The following is a 21,319-nucleotide window of genomic DNA, read 5'->3' as shown; positions in this document are numbered from 1 at the left end:
GTATCGTAACATATTACTCTTCTCACAATTGATTCTTGTGTATGAAACTTGGGCTTCTCTCCCCAGGTAGAGTGCATTGCTTCAGTGCAGTACCTTCAGTATTTTTTTCCCTGTTTCAACCTGCCAGTTTTCCTATCGAAGTAGATTTTTCTACAGCTTTTTGCATGGGACAAACTTGCTGTGGCTTCTTTTCCATGCACAAGCTACACACAGGACCTTGGTTTACATCTTGTTCAAATGACTAGCATCCAGACCACCACTCAAGGTCTATTGGAAGGGGAGAAAACACTGCTGAGTATGGGATTCAGTTCTGTGCGCTCATATTCTCGTTTCCTTGGCGGATGTGTTTCCACTATGCCACTACACCATCAAATATTTTGCCTCAATTTGTGTGGACACAATATATGTGTGTGCTTGTGTGTCTCACTGTGTGTTCGTTAATGAGTGTATGAGTGTGTGTCTGTGGATGTCACTGTGTACATGTGTATTCTAATGATCACGCAAACATTGTTTTTATTTTTATCTGTTTACAAACACAAACAAACAGAAACAAACACTGCTGGCATTAACAACAAATTACAATTTACACAGAGAAACTTGCTTGCGTACATAAAGTGACTGCATAAACATTCATGCCATGTCTTTTTAAAATATTTATTTACTATACTTACACACACATGCATCAATCCTCACATCAAAATAAAACATTATACCAGTTCCATGTGGGTGCAGCTTTAATCTGTGGTTGGCAGATTTTCCACTTCAAAAACAGATCTATCAATGACACCATCTGAACACTTCAGCAAAGCACAGTGAACTACTAATCTCTTCTGTCTATACTTTTCTGTTTCACACTGGAGAGAGTTTGTATTATACTCCCTGTTTGGTATCTCCCTGTTTGGTTAAATATACTTCGCACATCAAACTGATTCATCACGGCCACAATAAGTGTGATCTCTCCCCAAACTAGTCGTTTGACTTCTTGGGGATTAGATTTGACACACTGTCCATGACAGTCTCTCCACCAAAGGACAGCTCGGGTCAAATAACAGATGTTCTGGGATCAAACTGTTAGAATATCATCTTTTGCTGATCCAAAGTGTTCAGTTTATTCAACAGGCTTTGTTCTGTCTTGTCTGCATGTGTTCCTTCCTTGCATAATAATGCACAATCTAATAAATAAATGACAAAAGACAAAGTGATGTTCACATTAGGCAAGTTTTGTTCACTTATCGTCGTAACAATTTAGTTCCAAATTAATGCCTGATAAATAAATTCTGATTTACATCTGTGCAGTTAAATGTTTTGTATCTGTTATGACGGTGGTTCCTATTAGTGTCACTACCACCATGCCTCCAGTTTCTCTGAATCAGTGGCAAGTCAGCCTACATTCTCCATGCTGCCTATTGTCTGCATTGATACATTTATATGCCATTTAATTCTTCTTGGTCTATGAACAGTGCACAAGCTGACCGCTGACCCAGCATAAGAACTTGAAACTGACTCATGATTCTGATGTTAGCCATAAGCAACCTGCTCATGCCATTCACTCCAGCAATAGGCCCAGTCTGTTTTCTTCCTTTAACAGCTTTTTACTCGAGTGACATTACTACTTAAGTGTGTAATGAGTGAGCTTAGGTACCGTACATGCGTGTGTGTGTGCGCGTGCGTGCGCGTATGATTGCGTGCGCGTGCGCGCGTGTGTGTGTGAGCCCAACCTGTAACAAACCCTATCTGTGCAACACTCAAGCTGTAACTGAAGGCAAGCGCAAGGTTGTCAAACACATCTTTCATGAGTCTTTTTTTTTTGTTTGCCCATCCACCAGCGAAAACCTGCCAGCACACAACTGTCCACCCCAAAGCCTGGTCAAGCTGCACTGACCACCAAAGGGCCACAATGCTTTCTGTGACGAGAAACCAAACATCATGATGTCACAAGGTCCGCCACAGAACACACACACCACGTCACTGTCACACCTCTATCCAGGATGCCTCTGTCACAGCTGTGTGTCCGGGGTCCTGTGCCCATCAGCTGTCCACATCCATGCTGGTCTCCACCTGGGGGACGGGGGGGCTGGGGAAAAACTCGCTCAGGTCCGCCGGGTCCTGTGACACCCCTTCTTCTGCCATCGATCCCTCCTCCCCACCCTGCTCCTCCTCCCCCAAAACGCTGCTCTCCCCCATCGCCACCCCTGCCTCTTCCTCCTCGTCATCCTCTTCCTCCTCATCCTCATCTTCAGTGGCATGGGAAGCGGCCACGCTCTCAGAGGCGGCGGTTCCGGCAGAGGGCAGGTTTTCCAACGGTTCCAAGTTGTCGTCAATGTGAACGACGTCGGCGTTGTTGGTGTCTGCATTCGGCACAGGTTCCCCATCAGCGATGCAGGGGGCAGTGTCAGTAAAGGGCTGGGGTGGTGTGGGGGGGTGGGCCGCGATCCCCATTGCCTTACGCACGCTGTTCACGCTGACCAGGTCTCCCGGTGCAGCTGTCCTCGACAGGCTGACCAAGCCTTCTGTCACCTTGGATGCTGCACAACAAGTGGTGGTTTGGGTCATTGTCAAGGTTCTCAGCATTCTTCTTCTCATTCATGTGAAGATTATTCTTCTTGTTCATGTCAAGATTCTTATAAAACATACATTCCCAAGGTTCTTCTTCTTGTTCAAGATTCTTATAAAATATACATGATTTTAGAAAAAAAATTGACTATCTCTCTCTCTTTACATTCAAACATATCAAACTTGATTTGACATTTCTTTCTCTTGAGGGGGTTTTCATATTCATTCAGCATTTTGCTCTTGACAAGCCAGATGATCAAAAAGTCCTTGCTGATTAATGTATCCTTTATAACAAGACCAAGAAAACAAAGGTAAACCTTTATACTCCTATGATTCCAAGCCAAAGTTATTCATGACAGAAAAGTAAGAAAACCAATGTAATTATCATGTGATTCCAAATCAAAGTCAAAACCAACCCATCAGCTGTTTCGTTTCTCCTGCAAAAAGCCACTGGTGTAAAATTACTACTTCTTTACAGCCTTTGGGGGAGGGGGGGAAGGGGGGAAGAAGAGAGGGATCATGGGGGAAGGAGTGGGGGTGGGGGCACAGGTTGTGGTGTTCAGCATCCTTTAGTAGTTTTCCTCTTGCATGATTTCCAATTTCAGTCCACGATTTACCCTCCACTTGCAGAGTGGTGGTCTAGGGGTAACGCGACAGAATCTGATCCCACACTCACCAGTATTTCCTCCCCCTCAACTAGACCTTGACTGGTGGTCTTGATGCTAGTCATGTGAATGAGATGATAAACCAAGTTACTGCGTGCTGCATGCACTTGGCACACGTAAAAGAACCCAAAGCAACAAAAGGGTTGTCCCTGACAAAGTTCTGTAGAAAAATCCACTTTGGTAGGAAAACCAAATACATACAGACAGGAAAAAAAAAAAAAAAAAAAACAAAACACACACACACACACACACACACAAAATAACAAAAAAAAAAACCTGAGCTGTAGCAATGCACTCTCCGCAGAGAAATCTATTGTGACAAAAAGTGACACTTCTTCCTTCTACGTTCATGGGCTGCAACTCCCACATTCCCTCGTACGTACATGAGTGGGCTTTTATGTGTATGACCGCTTTTACACTGCTAGGTGCCTATGCAGCCATACTCTGTTTTTGTGGGCAAAAAAAAGTAACATAATACCATTCACTGTACATCATGTGAAACACTGCCCCTTGAAAAAGAGCTCTGATGCCTTGACGACATATATCCACTGGCTCACCTAGCTCCATCTCACGGTCGGAGGGCCCCGGAAGGTGGGAGAGGTGGGCGGGTGGGTTCTGACTGAGGCGGGAGTTCTGGGCCTGCTGCAGGTCCTCGATCATCTCTGCTGTGCGGTTCAGCTGGGACTGGATGGGGTCCACTTCACTGCCCTCCGTGCCTTCGGGTCAACAGAACATAATAATGAACTAGTTTTAACCTGATAATAATGAATAATGGGCATTTATAAAACAGAAGGACCTGGTTGGCATCAGTATGACATGGTACATACACTACAAGACAGATAATAATGATAACAAATAATGGGCATCTATAAAAACAGAAAGGCCTGGTTGGCATCAGTTTGACACAGTCATCATCATGGCCTGGCTTCGCTGACGAAGATCTAGGAAGGGCGTTGTCCACGTCTGATGCAGGCACGCTCATGGCTGACAAGGCCAATGCGGGAAAAGCAGAGTCGGCCGCAGCGGTTGCAAGGGAAAGTCTGGTCTGGGTTCGCGGCTGCAGCGTCGTGGTTCTTCCTCCTTCTGCGTTTGTCCTCAAGGCTGGCCCTGCGGTTGTTTTCGAAGGAGGAGACAGCTTGGTGGATGGTGCGTCGCCAGGTCTCTCGATCAGCGGCTACTGCGGGCCACTGGCGATGGTCAATGTGACAGGCACCGAGAGCTTTCTTAGCTTTCTTCAAGGAGTCTTTGTATCTCTTCTTGGGTGCTCCTCTGTCACGGTGGCCAGTGGACAGTTCGCCATACAGCGCGATCTTGGGCAGGCGGTGGTCCTCCATCCTGGACACGTGCCCTGCCCAACGTAGCTGGGTCTTTAGCAGCACTGCCTCGATGCTGATAGTCTTTGCCTGCTCCAGGACCTCGACATTTGTGATGTAGTCACTCCAGTGGATGCTGAGGATGGTGCGAAGGCAGCGCTGGTGGAAGCGATCAAGCAGTCGTATGTGGTGCCGGTAGGTGACCCAGGTTTCGGAGCCATACAACAGGGTGGGCAGTACAACAGCTCTGTACACGCTGATCTTTGTGTCTTTCTTCAGGTGTTTGTTGTTCCACACTCTCTTGTACAGCCTGCCGAATGCGCTGTTTGCCTTTGCAAGTCTGTTGTCGATCTCCTTGTCGATCTTGGCGTCAGACGAGATGGTGCAGCCTAGGTAGCTGAACTGGTGGACCGACTTCAGCTCTGTCTCACCGATGTTGATGTGAGGAGCGTGGAATTCTTCCTGTGGGGCAGGCTGGTGGAGAACTTCCGTCTTTTTCAGACTGACTTCTAGGCCGAAGAGCTGCGCAGCCTCTGCGAAGCAGGACGTTATACGCTGCAGGGCCGCTTCTGTATGGGCGACGAGGGCAGCATCGTCGGCAAACAGAAGCTCTCTGATGAGTTGCTCCAGTGACACAGTACAAGACAAATAATAACGATAATAAATAATGGGCATCTATAAAAACAGAAAGGCCTGGTTCGTATCAGTTTGACATGGCACGTACATGACACCAAAATAATGATAATAATAAATAATGCACATTTATAAAGCACTCTACCTCCTTGGTACATAGGGTCTAAAGCGCTAACAATCAACATCAGTTTTGGGGGAAACAGATACAAAAACCAACACCACAGGACATTATCATTGAAACTTACAAGCAAGACAAATGAAATGTGTCACACACACACACACACACAAACATACACACACACACCACACCATATGCAAACAACCAGATATCCAGATTTGTACAGATGTGTTCTGAGGCCAGATTTGAACTGCAATTTTAAGTAGGGTGAATCTGGTAGGGAATTTCATTCCAGGTAACAGAACCAAGGAACAAAAATTTGTATTTGTATTTCTTTTTATCACAACAGATTTCTCTGTGTGAAATTCAGGCTGCTCTCCCCAGGGAGAGTGCGTCACTACGCTACTGCACCACCCTTTTTTCTTTTCTTTTTTTTTTTGTATTTTTTCCTGTTTGCAGTTTTATTTGTTTTTCCTATTGACGTGGATTTTTCTACAGAATTTTGCCAGAACAACCCTTTTGTTGCCGTGGGTTCTTTTATGTGTGCTAAGTGCATGCTGCACATGGGACCTCGGTTTATCGCCTCATCCGAATGACTAGCATCCAGACCACCACTCAAGGTCAAATGGAGGGAGAGAAAATATCGGCGGCTGAGCCATGATTCTAACCAGTGCGCACAGATTCTCTCACTTCCTAGGCGGACGCGTTACCTCTTGGCCATCACTCCACTTAATGAATATTGTCCTTGTAATTTCATATATGATGTGGGATACAGAGAATACGTGAATCATCTAGTCAAGAGAAAATTTAATAACTAGTTTAATTAAAAAACACACACACACAGAGGAATGACCAAGGGTGAAAAATGAAATAAAAGAACCAGCCAAAAAAAAAATATATGAAAATAAAGAAACCCCAAAAGAATGACCAACAGTGAAAAGTATGAAGATTCATGATCATTCAGAGTGCCAAACTAGAAAATGTAAAGCTTTGGACTACTGAAAAATGAATTATGTTTCAAAATCATCAAGTTTAATTAGGAGTGACTGAATGAAAACAAATATCTAACTATTTCAAAATGAAGTATGTTTAAAAAAATCAGCCTTTTAAGTTTATTGGAGTGACTGAATAAAGAAAAAAAAATATCGAACTATTTCAAAATGAACTCTATCTCAAGACTGGCTTTTATATTTATTACCTCATTCAACCCTGTGCCCGCCTGAGAGGCGTGCGCTGCTGATCGCCATTCTCTGCCTGAGCCCGCCTGACAGGCGGGCAAAGAAACCCATTTATTTAAACGGGTTCATCAGCTCATTATTATGCATTAAACTGCTATGTAAGGGAAGTAACTCTAACTTAACTTCCTTCCTCACTGGCACGTGAAGTTTCGCTCCAAAAAAGTGAATGAATAGTGTGTTTTTTATTCCGTTTTCTGCATCGGTATGGTAAAACGTCAAAGGCTTACTGCACAGTTTAGTGCTCAATGAAATTATGATGGACTCTTGGAGCGAATTCAACCCAGATAATGACGATTTCACTTATAATTCGTTTGATAATTCATGGGAAAGTGAAATAGATGAAATTAGCAACCAGTGTAGACAACCAAGTAGACTGGCCACAACCTTCAACATCAACAGAAGCTAACATTTTACAATTTCTCTTTTTGATTTAAAGTTACTGGTATACTATTACATCCTTTGTCTTGAGACTTCAGCAATTTGTGTCAAAATTACATTTCAGTCATAATGTGAAGGTCAGTAGCTATCGGTTGAGCGACTGCTATAAATTTTGCCTGAAGTGAAGCGCCCCTTCCCGTTGATGCAGCCAAGCTGGGAAGGCTGCACAGGCAGACGAACTTAAAGGGCTGAAAGGGTTAAAGTGATTGAATAAAAACAAATATTTATCTCCAGGTTAGCTATCCAAAGCTGACTGAATGAAAGAGTGGAATGACTAACAGGAAAATCTGACATCATGCCTATCCTACCCTTAAGTCTACAGTCAAGAGAAAGTCAAAGTGTGACTTGAAATGACAACATTCCTCCCCATCCTCCTACGCTTAAACACAGCAGAAATGAGATATAATATATACCCCAGCAGAAGTCTATTATGCAGCAATACAAACTAGATGATGGAGACTGTAGACATGGGGACATACCTGTAGCAGCTGTGTCACCTTGTGGAGACGTCACTCCCTGAAACAGCAGATGCATCACATTGCTGAAGACACACACATTGTTCACTTTCATTCTACTTATCTTTCATTCACTTTTTTGTTTTGTTTTTTAAGGATGGAAGTCACCTCAGTCGCTTTTGTGACTGAATGAAAAGCAGACCTGTGTTTGGGAATCTCATGAAGATTCCTCCAAGATCATTTATAGATGGTCACAATCAACAAACAGATTGCTACTTAGTTGAAAAGACTCATCCAAGTTCTCCCTTCCGAATTCATGACCTAAGAAAAAACAATGCCTCAGGCTTAATTCATACAAACAAAATAATCTTGAGATAACGCCCACACATCACTTACATTACTAGGGTATTTTTTTCTTTCTCCTTTTCTTTTCTTCGAGTATGTACAGTCATAAAAAGTAATAAAACCAGAAATGACAAGAATAATAATGTTTGTTGGATGAGATCCCTCCAAATGCAAGATCTTCTACTCAAAACCAAAGTCTGATCACATTCAATAACAAGTTGCTTCACAGTCACATATATATATATATATATATATATATATATATATATATATATACACAGAAAGACACGTTTGTCCTCTTTTACTCTTCCATACACATATCATGCTTGTTTGTTTTCAATCAAAATAGTCACACATTTGAAAACATGCAAACAGATGAATACAAAAGAGTGGTGGGCACGCACACACACACACACACATATTCACACACACACCACACACACACACACGCACCCCCATACACTCGTTCACTCACTCCCTAACATAAACACACACACACTGCTCACAGAAAGCAGCGGCATCACACACCTGACTGGATGCAGACGACTGAGCAGCATTTTCAGCCTCTTCAGCCGCAGCAGCTGCCGCTCTCTCCCTCTCCAGCTTTCGCTGCTGCTCACACAACAACAACAGCAACAATAGTGATAAACAAACAAAAACACAAAAGTTACAGTTGCAATAAACAAACAAAAAAATTTTAAAAAGTTACAGTTGCAATAAAAAACAAAAACATAAAATAGTTACAGTGTTAAAAGACAAACAAAAACATAAAAGTTATAGTTGTATATATATATCTGATAGTCAGTCGTGTCCGACTATGATCATCAGAACAGCAGAGGAGGCAGCTGCTGTTCCGACTATTTGATTATAGTGGAGAGTGTCTTGCCCAAGTACATCCCCACTCTCTCGGCCAAGAGGGTTTTAGGACAGTCGGCGTTGGGATGGTTCCCAAAGGCCAACTAGCCCACAAGGCCGCAGCACTAAGAGCCGGTGCAATTTTGCCTCGCAGTTTGACTCTCATAGTCCTTCACAAAAGACTAAGCTGTAAATGGTTTCCCACTGACTGGAGAAACCATTGATAATACAGCTCTAACTTTGCTGTTGGCCCAAATGTAAACTTATGTCAATCTGTGATGTAAGTCGAGTGTTGTAATAAACATACAAAAACATAAAAGTTACAGCTGTAATAAACATAAAAAAACATAAAAGTTACAGTACTAAAAACTAAACAAAAACACAAAAGTCCTCCTCAAGGAAGGTAGAGCGATTTGATTACAACCCAAACAACCAAGGGCCACTTTGTCATATACGAATCTCTCAAGCTTGCCATTCCCCTGTGTGTACATGTGTGTACGAATGTGAGCATGTGTGTGTACATGTGTAATGCATGTGTGCCTCTGTGCGTGCTCTTTTGTATGTACATGTGTATGTGAATGTGAGCATGTGTGTGTGTGTGTGTGTGTGTGTGAATGTGTTAAGTGCATGTGTGCACGCCTGTGTGTGAGTTCTTTTGCACGTGTTTACATGTGCATGTTGGTGATGATGTGTATGTATGTGTGCGCGCCGAGCCCACATGCACGCATGGAGTCAGTGGCGGAGGCGAAACACAGTCAGTGTGTGTGTGTGTGTGTGTGTGTGTGTGTGTGTGTGTGTGATGCAGGAAGTCTGACCTGTTCCAGAGCGTGGTTGGTGCGGGTGTGCTGGCCCTTGGTCAGCATGTCCAGCAAGTTGTTCACCATCCTCACTGCATAGTCCCCGGCCGAGTCCACAAAGCCCTGCACACTGGTGACAACTTAAGTCAGTCATGTCAACTTTACCGTCACCAAAGTAAAATTCGCATGTGGTCACGTTGCTCATGCTCACAGCACAATCATAAAACATGCATTTAAAGGACATGCATAAGCATCCACATACTTATTTTGCACATAAATTTGCGCTACATATCAGATGAGTATCATGATGAAGTCGATGTACTGGTATTGAAATACTAAGCTGTAAAACAACACAACAAAGGTTGAACACATAAGACAGAAAAACATCAAATTACAACACTAAATGTCATTTTTACAGTAAGTAACTAAAAATCTCAATTTAAATTCAAATTCAGCAAATTCATTCAAATTCACAGTAAAGTTAACATATCCTTGGCAACTTTATTAATTTTCAAACCAAACTGCCAGGTGGCCCTGCAGCTCACGATACAAACACAAGATATACACCTAAAAGACACGCATGTGTTTAAGAATTCCTAGACATCACAAAAAACTGACATACACACTGACACATTTAAGAATACCTTACATATTCAAGAACATTTGACAGTTTAAACAATACATCATAAATAAATGAATGATTAAACAAATAAAATTGCCATCAAATGAATCATCAACAGACATGATCACTACTTGTGCATCCCAACCCCTCCACATACACACATTTCTTCCATGGTGGTCCATGTGCGTTACATACTGTGCCCAAAGCCATAACAATGTGGTGCTAACCTCTTTGCATACTGCACTCCTGTTTCGTCTCCATACGTAGCTAACAGCAGGTCAGATTCCTCTTTGTTGATGTTGGCAAAAGAGGAGTCGTACTGTGGTGCAAAACTACTGAATGGCCCATAGTTCACGTACTGAACTGTAAAAAAAACAACGACAAAAACAAAAAAAAAACAACACATCATTCAATGTAACATTTCATTGCCTGTGTTTTCTTGTGTTACAGTTACCTCAAGAAAAGAAACACTCACCCACACAACCACAGACACATGCATGCACACATACAAACTACCAAGTCAGGCATGGCCATGTCATTTTCTTCTCTCTTGATGTCAAGTACACTACATTTATATCAATCTGGTTAGAAATTAAGTGTGCACCCAAAGGCTTGTCACAAACACAACACACTCCCCCAGCCCACAGCCGAGCCCAACACACACAATAACATGACAATGGCCCTACCAAAAGGTCAAACAATAAAGCTGAATAAAAACATGAGGGTAATAAAACACAGCCAGGCATGGTGTCGCCACTAAGTACTGCAGCACCACACACTAAATGTTTGGCTAACAATGCAATAAGTTGTTTTTTTTATCAACCATAAAGAACACACACACATGCACACACAGAGATGTTTTCACACCCACCACAGGGACACAGTCAGGTGAGGGCAGTACTCACTTGGGGTCAGTTTGTTGCGCTTGTCTTCCTTGTAGCTGGGCAGGGTGCCAGTGCCGGACGACAGCTTCCCCACTATTTCCGCCAGATCCACCACTCTCTCTGTGTTGCTCACTGCACACAGTATTCTGGAGTTAGGCACATTCAGTATTGTCTAAAAGTAACTCAAATGAATACACAAAAACTACCATTTACACAGCTTATGAAATGTTGCTATAATTGGATAGTAGTGGTTGAAGAAAATGGGTGTCAAATGTGAAAATTTAATTTGTGTGAATACGGTTTTGGTTACGTTAGCATGAAACAAGGCGTCAAAGATACAAATACTTTAGTATGTCTATTTCATGAAAGAGTAACTGATTGTTTGTGGCAAAACTGGAATGGCCATGTTCAAAACAGTGAAAGAACTGAATTTTACAGAATATTTATACCATGTTTGCCAACTTAATTCATGCAGACAGATAGTTCAAGTACATTATGACAAAATTTAGGTTTATTATTTCTGATATATTCATGTTCATAGTTATTGCCACTGATAGTCATGCTTTTGTAATTTGAAATGCCCAATATGTCAGTCTGCAGTTGAAGATGAAGTGCATTTTATCCTCTCTTGTCCTAGATTAAGTGATATCAGAGAGCAGCTCACACCACACAAGTTCTCCAATGACCCATAGATGGATCGTTTTGTCATCAACAAATCAAAGTATTGACTATTGTAAAGCAGTTTGCTGTTTATCTCGACAAAGCGTTTATAGGACAAAGCACATGTATCATAAAGATTTGACTATGTTTCTGTCATGTTCATATACTCCCTATTCTATGGGGCTCCCTATTCTATGAATCACAGCACACACCACCAGCCACACACACCGGGTAAAACATATGAAAAACATGAGCAACATTATGAAGAATCGTAATCACAATTCAAGGTGTGATTCCACATTTTGGTTGCCATGTTCTGTTTCCATGCTGTTTTGAAACTACAAATAACAGAAAATAATCAACAAGGAACCATCCAGAAATTAACATCAATTTTGAACAAAAACTGAGATAGTTCAATCAGCATGCAATGATATGCAGTAATCTTGAAAAATTCTTACCTGAATTATTAAGAATCTTCCCGAGTTTAGAGCAGTTACACTGAGAATTTACAAAGATGAATATCTTTCAGTTTCACTCTCTCGCAGTCACAAACACATGCTCACAAACCAAATATCTGAAACATGTTAATAAGTAATTTCCATAAAAAGAATAAAAAAAAGTTACTGAATTATTTCTTTTTATTTCAGACTTTGGTAATGTAATAAGTTTAGGGATGTAAAGGGGATTCTCTGCAACAAAAATTTTGATATTACTCATTTACTGAGACTGTGACTATAGTCTGCTAAGTTATTACAATTTTTTTTCCCTTTTTTTTGCGGTCAAATTTCAAAAATCAATTCACTAAACCTTCATTCAGGTCTACTCACCAATGCCTTCATTGTCTGGATTTAGAATATTCAATGATGTGACTCCTTTTTTGTTTCGACGCAAAAATGCCAACTGCAACACACAAACAGAAAAGCAGTCATTACATGAGAACACCATGACACCCAAACCACACACAGAGTCTACACACAAACTTATGACTGGCTCTGGCTAAAAAGTACTCCAAAAAAGAGAATTGTTAAAGAGTGTGTATTAATGTATTTTAAAACATTACAATTACACTTTTACAGAAATCACACATACTGTACAATGACATTCAAAGAAGAAATACAGACATATATTACTTGTACAAAAACTAATCTCAAAGAAACAGTACAGATGACAGAGTGTTTACGGCAATTGGTTAATGCCATCACTTCTCAATTTGTTTTTTTACTCAACTCTATTGAAGTCTTCATATAGTGTGTGCACTTATGGGTGGGTGTTTACAGTGTGTGTATGTGCACTCGCATGTGCATGTGTACTGCGTGCTTGCGCACAGATGTATGTGTGTGTGTGTGTGCGCGCGTGTACGTGTGTGTGTGTGTATGGCATATTTTACTTTTTTGTTATCAATGTTCACATCTACAATTTTTGGTATTGGTTTGTATGTCTCAATGTGCTGTTTTATGCTGTAATGCACTATTGCAGATGTATTGTTTCATACGTGGGTCTTAGAACCCAATATATGGGAAGTTTGCGCCTTATTTGTATTTGTATTTATCTTTTTTTGTCACAACAGATTTCTCTGTGAAATTCGGGCTACTCTCCCCAGGGAGAGTGCGTTGCTATGCTGAGAGCACCACCCATTTTTTTTGTATTTTTTCTGCATGCAGTTTTATTTGTTTTTTATACTGAAGTGGATTTTTCTACAGAATTTTGCCAGGGACAACCCTTTTGTTGCTGCTGGTTCTTTTACGTACGCTAAGTGCATGCCGCACACAAGATCTCGGTTTATTGTCTCATCCGAATGACTAGCGTCCAAACCACCACTCAAGGTCTAGTGGAGGGGGAGAAAATACTGGTGACTGAGCCGTGATTCTAACCAGTGCACTCAGATTCTCTTGCTTCCTACACAGATGTGTTACCTCTTGGCCAACACTCCACATATAAGTACTATATACGAATTATCTTCTTCTTCTTTCTTTGTGGGCTTCAACTCCCACATTCACTCATACACACATGTGGGCTTTTATGTGTTTGACCAATTTTTATCCCCACCACGTAGTAGGCATACTCCGTTTTCGGCAGGATATACTCTGATTATTATCATTATCATTACAGGGTAAGTGGACCACTCACATCTGTCTTTGGTTTTCTGACAGTCAGCTCCTGGTGCGCTGCTTTGGCCGCGTCCTGTGCCTGTTCCAGGATTTCCTCAGGGGACAGGTTGTCTGGGAACGGCTCAAACGGGGTCCCTCTGCACACAGGGCACAGATAGCATTCTATGATTTGTAACTTTAATACAGATATCATGTGTTGCGCTGTGCTGCGCTGTGCTGCGCTGTGCTGTGCTGTGTAGTACTGTATTGTATTGTATTACACTTCTGTCACAAGAGATTTCTCTTTTTGAAATACGGGTTGCTCTCCTCAGGGACAGCTCATCACTAAAGTGCAGTACCGCTTCACCCCTTCACTCCCCCTCCTCCCAAACGTCCAATCCCTCACCATTTCTCCACATCCACTGAATGAGTACATATATGAGCGCTGAAATAATGGATGTGTACGTGTCTAAATCACCGTGTAGTGACACACAATAAACCAGTGAAAAGGAGATGAAAAGAAGAGAAACCTGGACAGACACAGACACTTACACAGTCTTGGTGGACTTGCTCTTTGGTTTCTCTTTGGGTTTAGCCTCCTCCTGCACAGGCGGCATCTCCTCCAGAACCTTGCCATTCTCATCAATGCCGATCTCTGCCAGGGTCAGGTTGGCCAGCCAGCTCTGGGTCTTCTTCAGCGTCAACAACCTGTCCTGTGAAGCACACCGCTTATGACAGTCAGTTGTGTCTGACTATGACCATCAGAACAGCAGAGGAGGCAACTATCTATCTGCACTAGAATTTGTTTATGGTAGAGAGTGTCTTGCCCAAGTTACATCCCCACTCTCTTGGTCAAGAGGGTACTGGGAAAGTCAGCACTGAGGTGCTCCCCAAAGGCCAACTAGATCCCAAAGCAGCAGCTCTTGGACCCAGTGCAATCGTGCCTTCTAGTTTGAGAGACATAGCTGTAAATGATTTCCCACCGTAGTGGAGAAACACAGTATAAAACAATGTATTGTAGATGGTAGTGAACTGTACTGTATTAGAAAAAACAACAACAAAAAACCCAACACTGCAGACTGTACTGTATTATGTTATATATGGTACATAAAGATAACTGAAAACCATGTATCTGCCATTAGTGTAATCAGTTTTGTATTTGTGTCATGTTGCGCTATGCGTTGTGCTGAAGTATGTTGTGGTATTGTACTGTACTGTACCGGACTCCACTGTAATGCAGTGTGCACAGAACACCTTGGGTTATACTGCTGGTCAGGCATCTGCCTGGCAGATTTAGTGTAGTATATACATATGGATTTCTCTGAACACAATTACACTTCCCTGTGAAAGTGAAACTGAAACTAAAACTATAAAGTAGAGTAGGGGATGGGAGGGGGAGGTGGACAGTGTAGTCTAGTGTAGTGTCTATATTGCACTGTACTTTTCAGCACTACATATTGGTCACATCAGATTGTTTTGCAAAAAACAAATGGATCATTGTGTACATGCACATTTTGTTTTCTTTGGAGCTCTCCTCCTCTTTGGAACTCTCCTCTCCCCGTCCAATTCCCCTAACCTTCTCTTCAGAAATACCTTCTAGAAAGGAATATTTAAGTATTCTGATACAGGGCTATGTATGTAAAAGTATGATATCTATGAGTGTTGTGTTGTGTACAATGATTTTTGTGTGTGTTTGAACATACATTATGTTTGGTTGGATGTCTGTGCAGGGTTATGGAAGTCAATTTTAATGCTAAAATATGTGTTTTACTCATTGGTCTTTACACTGTACAGCACAACTACACAAACATGTTTTACACGGAGAGATGCTATACTAACTTAATTATTATGATTACTACAAAAACGCTTCACAGCTATCCTGCTAACCTTGCTGAGCTGTTTTGAACCAAGATGAATCAGACGCTTGGCTTCCTTGTAATACACAGTCTCTGGCCGGTTGTATATTGTGGCGTTATTGCACATCAGCATGAAATCTTTCTGTAAAAAAACCCAAACAAACCATTATTGAATTAGACTGATAACAACAAGAGTGTTTATAGGCATAGTGACCATGAAGACAACAACAACAAAAAATAAAATAAAATAAAATTATTAGCACTCTGTCACTGTTTTTACAGTTCATAAATGGACAAATAATTTCCAGGCATATCACTTCTACTATTCCCATTCACGAACTGCAGGTGGAATATTTTCTGTGAACATCAGAATAGGCAATGATGGAAGAGAGAGGGCTAGAGAAATAGCAGAAGAACCTGATATCAATTTCAGACATTGATATGACAGCAATAACAACAACAACAATGTCAAAAATAGCTATCAAAGAATTCCCATGCATCATGATCAACCATTTAAAAGGCAGGACAAACAAACACACAAAGAAACGAAACTCTTCAGAAACACCCACTCAGAGCCTGTGTCAAGTCTTGGAACTTGGGCCCTAACAAGGATGTTCTTCAAAATCCCAGCACAAAACAACTTGATCTTCAGGGCTTTGCAAAAATGTTGTTAACTCAACTCTTCTGTGAGAGATATTCATTTCCCTCCCAACTCTTCCCCAGCAACCATCCCCCATCCTCCTACCCCCCCTGACAATCTTTCCAATCTCAGCTGCTTGTATGATTCTGAACTGTTGATATACATCTGCTGTCTCTTTTGGTTGTTGTCAAAACCTGTTTTAGCAGTAAGAACAAATTCTTGATACTGCGAATAAGAACCGTCTCCTCTCTCTCTTTCCCTCTTTTAATAAATATTTTCTAGACAAAGAACATTGTTCCATACTCTGACAGAAACACCACCATTTTTTTTTTCCTTTTTCTTCTTTCAGTTCCCCAACTTTTGTCAAAGAATAAAACTTACAATGTCATGTGAAAACCAGTCAGAAAATAAGAACAAAAAAAAAAGAAAAAACTGGGCAGCACCTTATACTCCATGACGCTGCGGTATTCATTTCTCTCGATTTTGGTCTCCATGGTGCTGAAATCCATGGGATGATGGATGATGTTGGAGTAGCCCGGAGCAATGGAGTCGGTCACTGGATACGCAAAGAAGCCATTGACGTCTTTGCTGAAAGCATACAGTGCACACTGCATTATCACAAAATAATTAAAAGCTGTTTGATTTTACCCTTTTTTTTATTTCATTGCTTGCTTTTCTTCTATGAATGTAAGTTACGGCTATTTCTGTTTTGCTTGATCAAAAATGTGAAAAAAATAAAATTAAAATAAAATAAAGAAAATATCAATAATGGAAAACACTAGAAAAACTCCTAGGAATAGCCAGATCAGTAAATACAGTGATGCTGTGAAGAATGCTTAAAAGGCACACAATTCAAACATACAACTGAAATAAACACAGTCATGTTCAATAATCAATATCTATTTCTGTTCACTGAAATTATTCATTTTATAAGCAAAACACACACACACACACACTGAGTTCCTTTTTGAAAAAAACTTTATATTTGTAAACAAACACCTGCTTTTGTGGTTCCAGACTAAACTTACTTCTGCAGAATTTTGTGCAAGTACTCCAAACACTGCCGAAGAATGGCGCCATCATCAATGCGAACAGCACACGACCTGGGAGAATGCCGCACTCTGTCCTCAATGGTCTCCCCTTCCTCCAAGGGGGGGCTTACCTCCCCTTCCAAGCACACCTTCTTCTCCAGGTGTTCTGTGAGGCCTGCTTCTGTCTGCTCCTCTTTTGGCAGACTTCGCTTCAGATCAACGCTTCCCTGTGGTGGTCACACTATCATATCAACGCCAAAAACAAAGACATACGAACAGAGCAGACAGTGAATCGTGCGGCATGCACAGAGAATCCGATGGCATACAGAGACACAGACACAGATGGAGCAAATAAAACTCATACACGATCAAGTCTTGATACTGGGTTTAAACAACTATACGTACAATAAGCATGAATGGAAGTAACTGCCTACCCTGAATCTCAAGGGCACTTCTGTAGGTTCAAACAAGCACAGGTAGGGCAAACCTGGGGCCACATCATGTGGCAACAAACTATATACACTGAGCAATAAGATAAATGCATGTGACTGCTGAGCCTGCAAAGAAACAGGCACTTATCCAAGGAAGAAATTTCATGTCAGAAGGCCGGCGGCAATCTAAAGGAAACTCTTCAAAACAGTCTTCTCTCAATTCTTTCCTCGGGTAAAATGTTAAATGTAATATTTCACACCTGAAAGGAATGTTTATATTTTGCATCACACAATATAAAGATATAACTATTGGGTCTTTCTGAAAAGTGACTGTCAGTACATTCCAAGGCAAAGATTGTTCACTTCAACGATTCTAAGGAGAAAATCCCATTTCTTGCCATTCAAACAGAAAACAAAATATAAAATGACAAAGAGTAGTAAGAACCTAGGATACCAGAGCCTCCTTTGACAGCAGTGGGTGAATGCTCGAAACAAACAGACTCGTACAGGACAACATAAAAGATTCTTGATTTCAGAAACCATTGACACCTGAAGAAAATTCAGAGATTGCTTTAGATCACAGAATATCATGCAAAGGAAATCAACATTTCCCAAAGTGGGATACAACCTGCCCACAATCTACCAAACACATGACACAATCCTTGCTTCCAAGGGGCAAAAGCACAACAGCCATTTCACCTGAGAGAGGTCTTGAGAGAAGACTGCGGGCGCCGAGACTGGGACAGAACGATCCCAGCAGTGGCTGTGTATGGGGGATACATGATGAGCAGCTTGGGGGTAATGCCACTGAAACGGTGCGGAAGATGGTTTTGCAAAAATAAATAACTGAAAGCTTAAGAAAAACTAGTATATCCATAATTCTGCAGACAGAATCAGGAAACAGTTTTCATTCATCCATTTTCATGTTTATGATATTCAACCGTAACTTAAATCTAGCAGACTCAGCAACTTATGGGAGGAAAAGAAGTTTAATATACATCATAAAGAATGAGCCATACATGTATATAAATCCCCCACCTCTACATTACTTTAAATAATTTCTAAACAGGTAAAGAAACAGCTCGAATAAGCTTTCTTTAGCCTAAAAAATTAAATATAACTGAGGAAAATCCTTTCCAGTTTCTGTTGACCGTTTCTCATTAGAACTTGCTGTACGTGTTTTCCTAGGGTCACATTCACTTTCGCTTTTCCCGGTCTCCATCATCATGACAATATCACTTGTATCATTCCAAATTGTTAGGCAAAGTACACCAAGCATTTGCAACAGCATGATACTCTTTTTCTAACTCTTTAACAAAACTTTACCTCTTCCCGCTCTTTCTCTTTTCCTTCTTTTTTCTTCTTCTTCTTTTTGTGCTTGTGCTTGGAACTGGATCTTTCCTCTGTGGCCTGGGTGTGAGAGTGGGAAGCAAATGTGTCTGAGGGCTCCTGTAGTCCCACCTTCAGCACCAGTTTCAGGGGTTCCGCTGGGTTGCTAACCGGTGCCTGACTGCTGGAGGACATGCTGTCTCCACAATAGTCTGTCACAGTTTGAAGAAAAACACACCAAGTTAAAAAATACAGAAACCTAGAAAAAATGGCTGCCTATACAGTGGGGTAAAAATGGTCATACACGTAAAAGCCCATTCATGTACATATGAATGAACGAAAACGATAATGAAGAAAAGATACAGAAACTTAATATGAAGCTTAACAGGTTTTTTTTTAATACACCTGGTTAACAGATTCAGAACTTTAATATCAAACCAAAACACTGAGTTAAAAGTAAAAGATACAGAACTTAACTATGAACTTATGAAGCAAATCAGTTAATTACACGCTGTTCAAGGATACAGAACTTTGCTATGAAACAAAATACACAGAGTTAAAGATAACAGATACAGAATCTAACTATGAAGCCAAATACACTGAGTTAAAATGATACTTAACTAAGAAGCAAAATACATGGAGTCAAAATGATATATTGCTTCACTATGAAGCAAAATACACCCAGTTAAAGACACACAAAACTTTATACTTAGTTACTGTCTGTGATGAATGCCTGGGGCAAAAATATTCAGGCATGTATCTGTATAACAACATCTGTGTGTGTGTGTGTGTGTGTGTTGTGTGTGTGTGAACCACATCAACATGTGTGTGTGTGTGTGAACCACATCTCCATGTGTGTGTGTGTGTGTGGGGTGGGGAGGGGGGGGGTGTCACTGTGTGACAATGTGTGTGTTCTACAGTGTAACATCTATCTGAGTAGTGTGGTTTTAGGAGAAAAAAAAAGTACAGAAAAACAAGTATGTAATACAATATAAACTGCAAACTTAATAAAAGCATATATATATATATATATATATATATATATATGTGTGTGTGTGTGTGTGTGTGTGTGTGTCCAACTGGATTACAAAACAAACTTTCAAAATTGTTAACAAAAAGAAATTATCATTATATCAGCAATATCTTTAAATGATTTTCTGGAAAGCTGGGTATAAAAGGCTTCAAAGCATGAATTTTGAAAAAAATATTTGAAAGTTGTCTTCCACAGTAGCATGTGATGTGTTTGCTATATTTGGTTTTAATTATTTAATTGCACCTAATTTAAATTTGTAAACTAATGATATGCTGTAGTGAGGATATTTTGAAAGAGATTATTAACTACACATATGCTTGGGCACTCTAAACAAACTGCTGTTCTACTTTTAGTTTTAGCCCTCTATTCTAATTCCATGATTCTATTTTCAATGACATATATCTGATATTGATAGTGGACAGTTTGTGTGTGTTCCTGTGTGGTGTGTGTATATATATATATATGTGTGTGTGTGTGTGTGTGTTGTGTATCTGAGCATGCATGAGAGCACATGCACATATCTGTGATTATGTGTGACTGTGTGAGTAATATTGATAAAAGGCAGGTACATCATATATGTATGGTGTGCATGTATTGATCTGATCATCTTTATTACTATTTCATCAGTGCATGTTTTATTTGTTTCATATGCCTACTGCTTCTCTTCTTGTGTTGATTTATAATGGGCCATTATCTTTTTTTTTTTTTCTTTTTACACATGGTATCACACATAGTGTAAAAGCATGTGGACTGATCCATATACCATATTATAAGCGTCCGGCAGAGTAATCTGCATGTTGATTGTGGCCGTCACTTGATGATGACAGCTGATACGCTACACTACATAGTACATAACATATGCAGTATAAAAAATATATATATTAAAAAAATCCATGAAAAGTCAAACGTAGGATGCTACAATACGATATCAAAACTGCCACAAGGCGCCAATCTTGCCATACTGATTTATCTTATTTTGTAGCAAGGACGAACTGGACTGGACTGATTAACTTATTTTGTATGGTCTGGAAAGTAACACTCGGTCTGAACATGAACACTCGGTCTAAACGCGACACTGTTACAGTCTTAGGTTAGACCATACAGGATCATGAAATCATGTCCAGACCGTTATGTTTATTTGTAAAATAATTGCTAACCTTCCAGACCGTCCGCGGATTTCTTTTCACTCTTGTGCTTTTTATGTTTTTTTCCCATTTTTACGAGGTGGTGTTTAGCGTCAGATTCACAGCGTTTCTTTTGTTTTCAGCAAAACCTTTGTCGGTGTTTCATTTCCGGTTCCGGGGTCACGGGTCCCATGGGCTTTCTCTGCTTTAAG

At 40.7% G+C, this 21,319-nt stretch overlaps 1 protein-coding gene across 2 annotated transcripts; it reads right to left on the bottom strand.

Annotated features, from left to right (window-relative positions):
- Nucleotides 1-631: 631 nt before the first annotated feature.
- Nucleotides 632-21,263, bottom strand: LOC143286100 (bromodomain-containing protein 7-like). Of its 2 annotated transcripts, XM_076593686.1 has the most exons (16): nt 21,141-21,263; nt 18,948-19,162; nt 18,321-18,428; nt 17,188-17,417; nt 16,603-16,747; nt 15,551-15,661; nt 14,216-14,376; nt 13,704-13,821; nt 12,404-12,476; nt 10,938-11,048; nt 10,260-10,395; nt 9,429-9,540; nt 8,287-8,370; nt 7,438-7,474; nt 3,776-3,934; nt 632-2,525 (listed from the first exon to the last, which is right to left on the bottom strand). In XM_076593686.1, the coding sequence occupies exons 1-16, from the start codon at nt 21,196-21,198 to the stop codon at nt 2,029-2,031; spliced, it is 2,355 nt and encodes a 784-aa protein (XP_076449801.1). In that variant the 5' UTR covers nt 21,199-21,263; the 3' UTR covers nt 632-2,028. The 2 variants fall into 2 exon arrangements, with proteins under 2 accessions (XP_076449801.1, XP_076449802.1); XM_076593687.1 differs by lacking the exon at nt 18,321-18,428 and having other exon boundaries at nt 633-2,525.
- Between the last annotated feature and the right edge of the window lie 56 nt (nt 21,264-21,319).

Source organism: Babylonia areolata, chromosome 9 (assembly GCF_041734735.1).
Source record: "Babylonia areolata isolate BAREFJ2019XMU chromosome 9, ASM4173473v1, whole genome shotgun sequence".
NCBI lineage: Eukaryota > Metazoa > Mollusca > Gastropoda > Neogastropoda > Buccinidae > Babylonia > Babylonia areolata.
The sequence above is the reverse complement of the archived record's forward strand: the minus strand, read 5'-3'. Positions and strand labels throughout refer to the sequence as shown.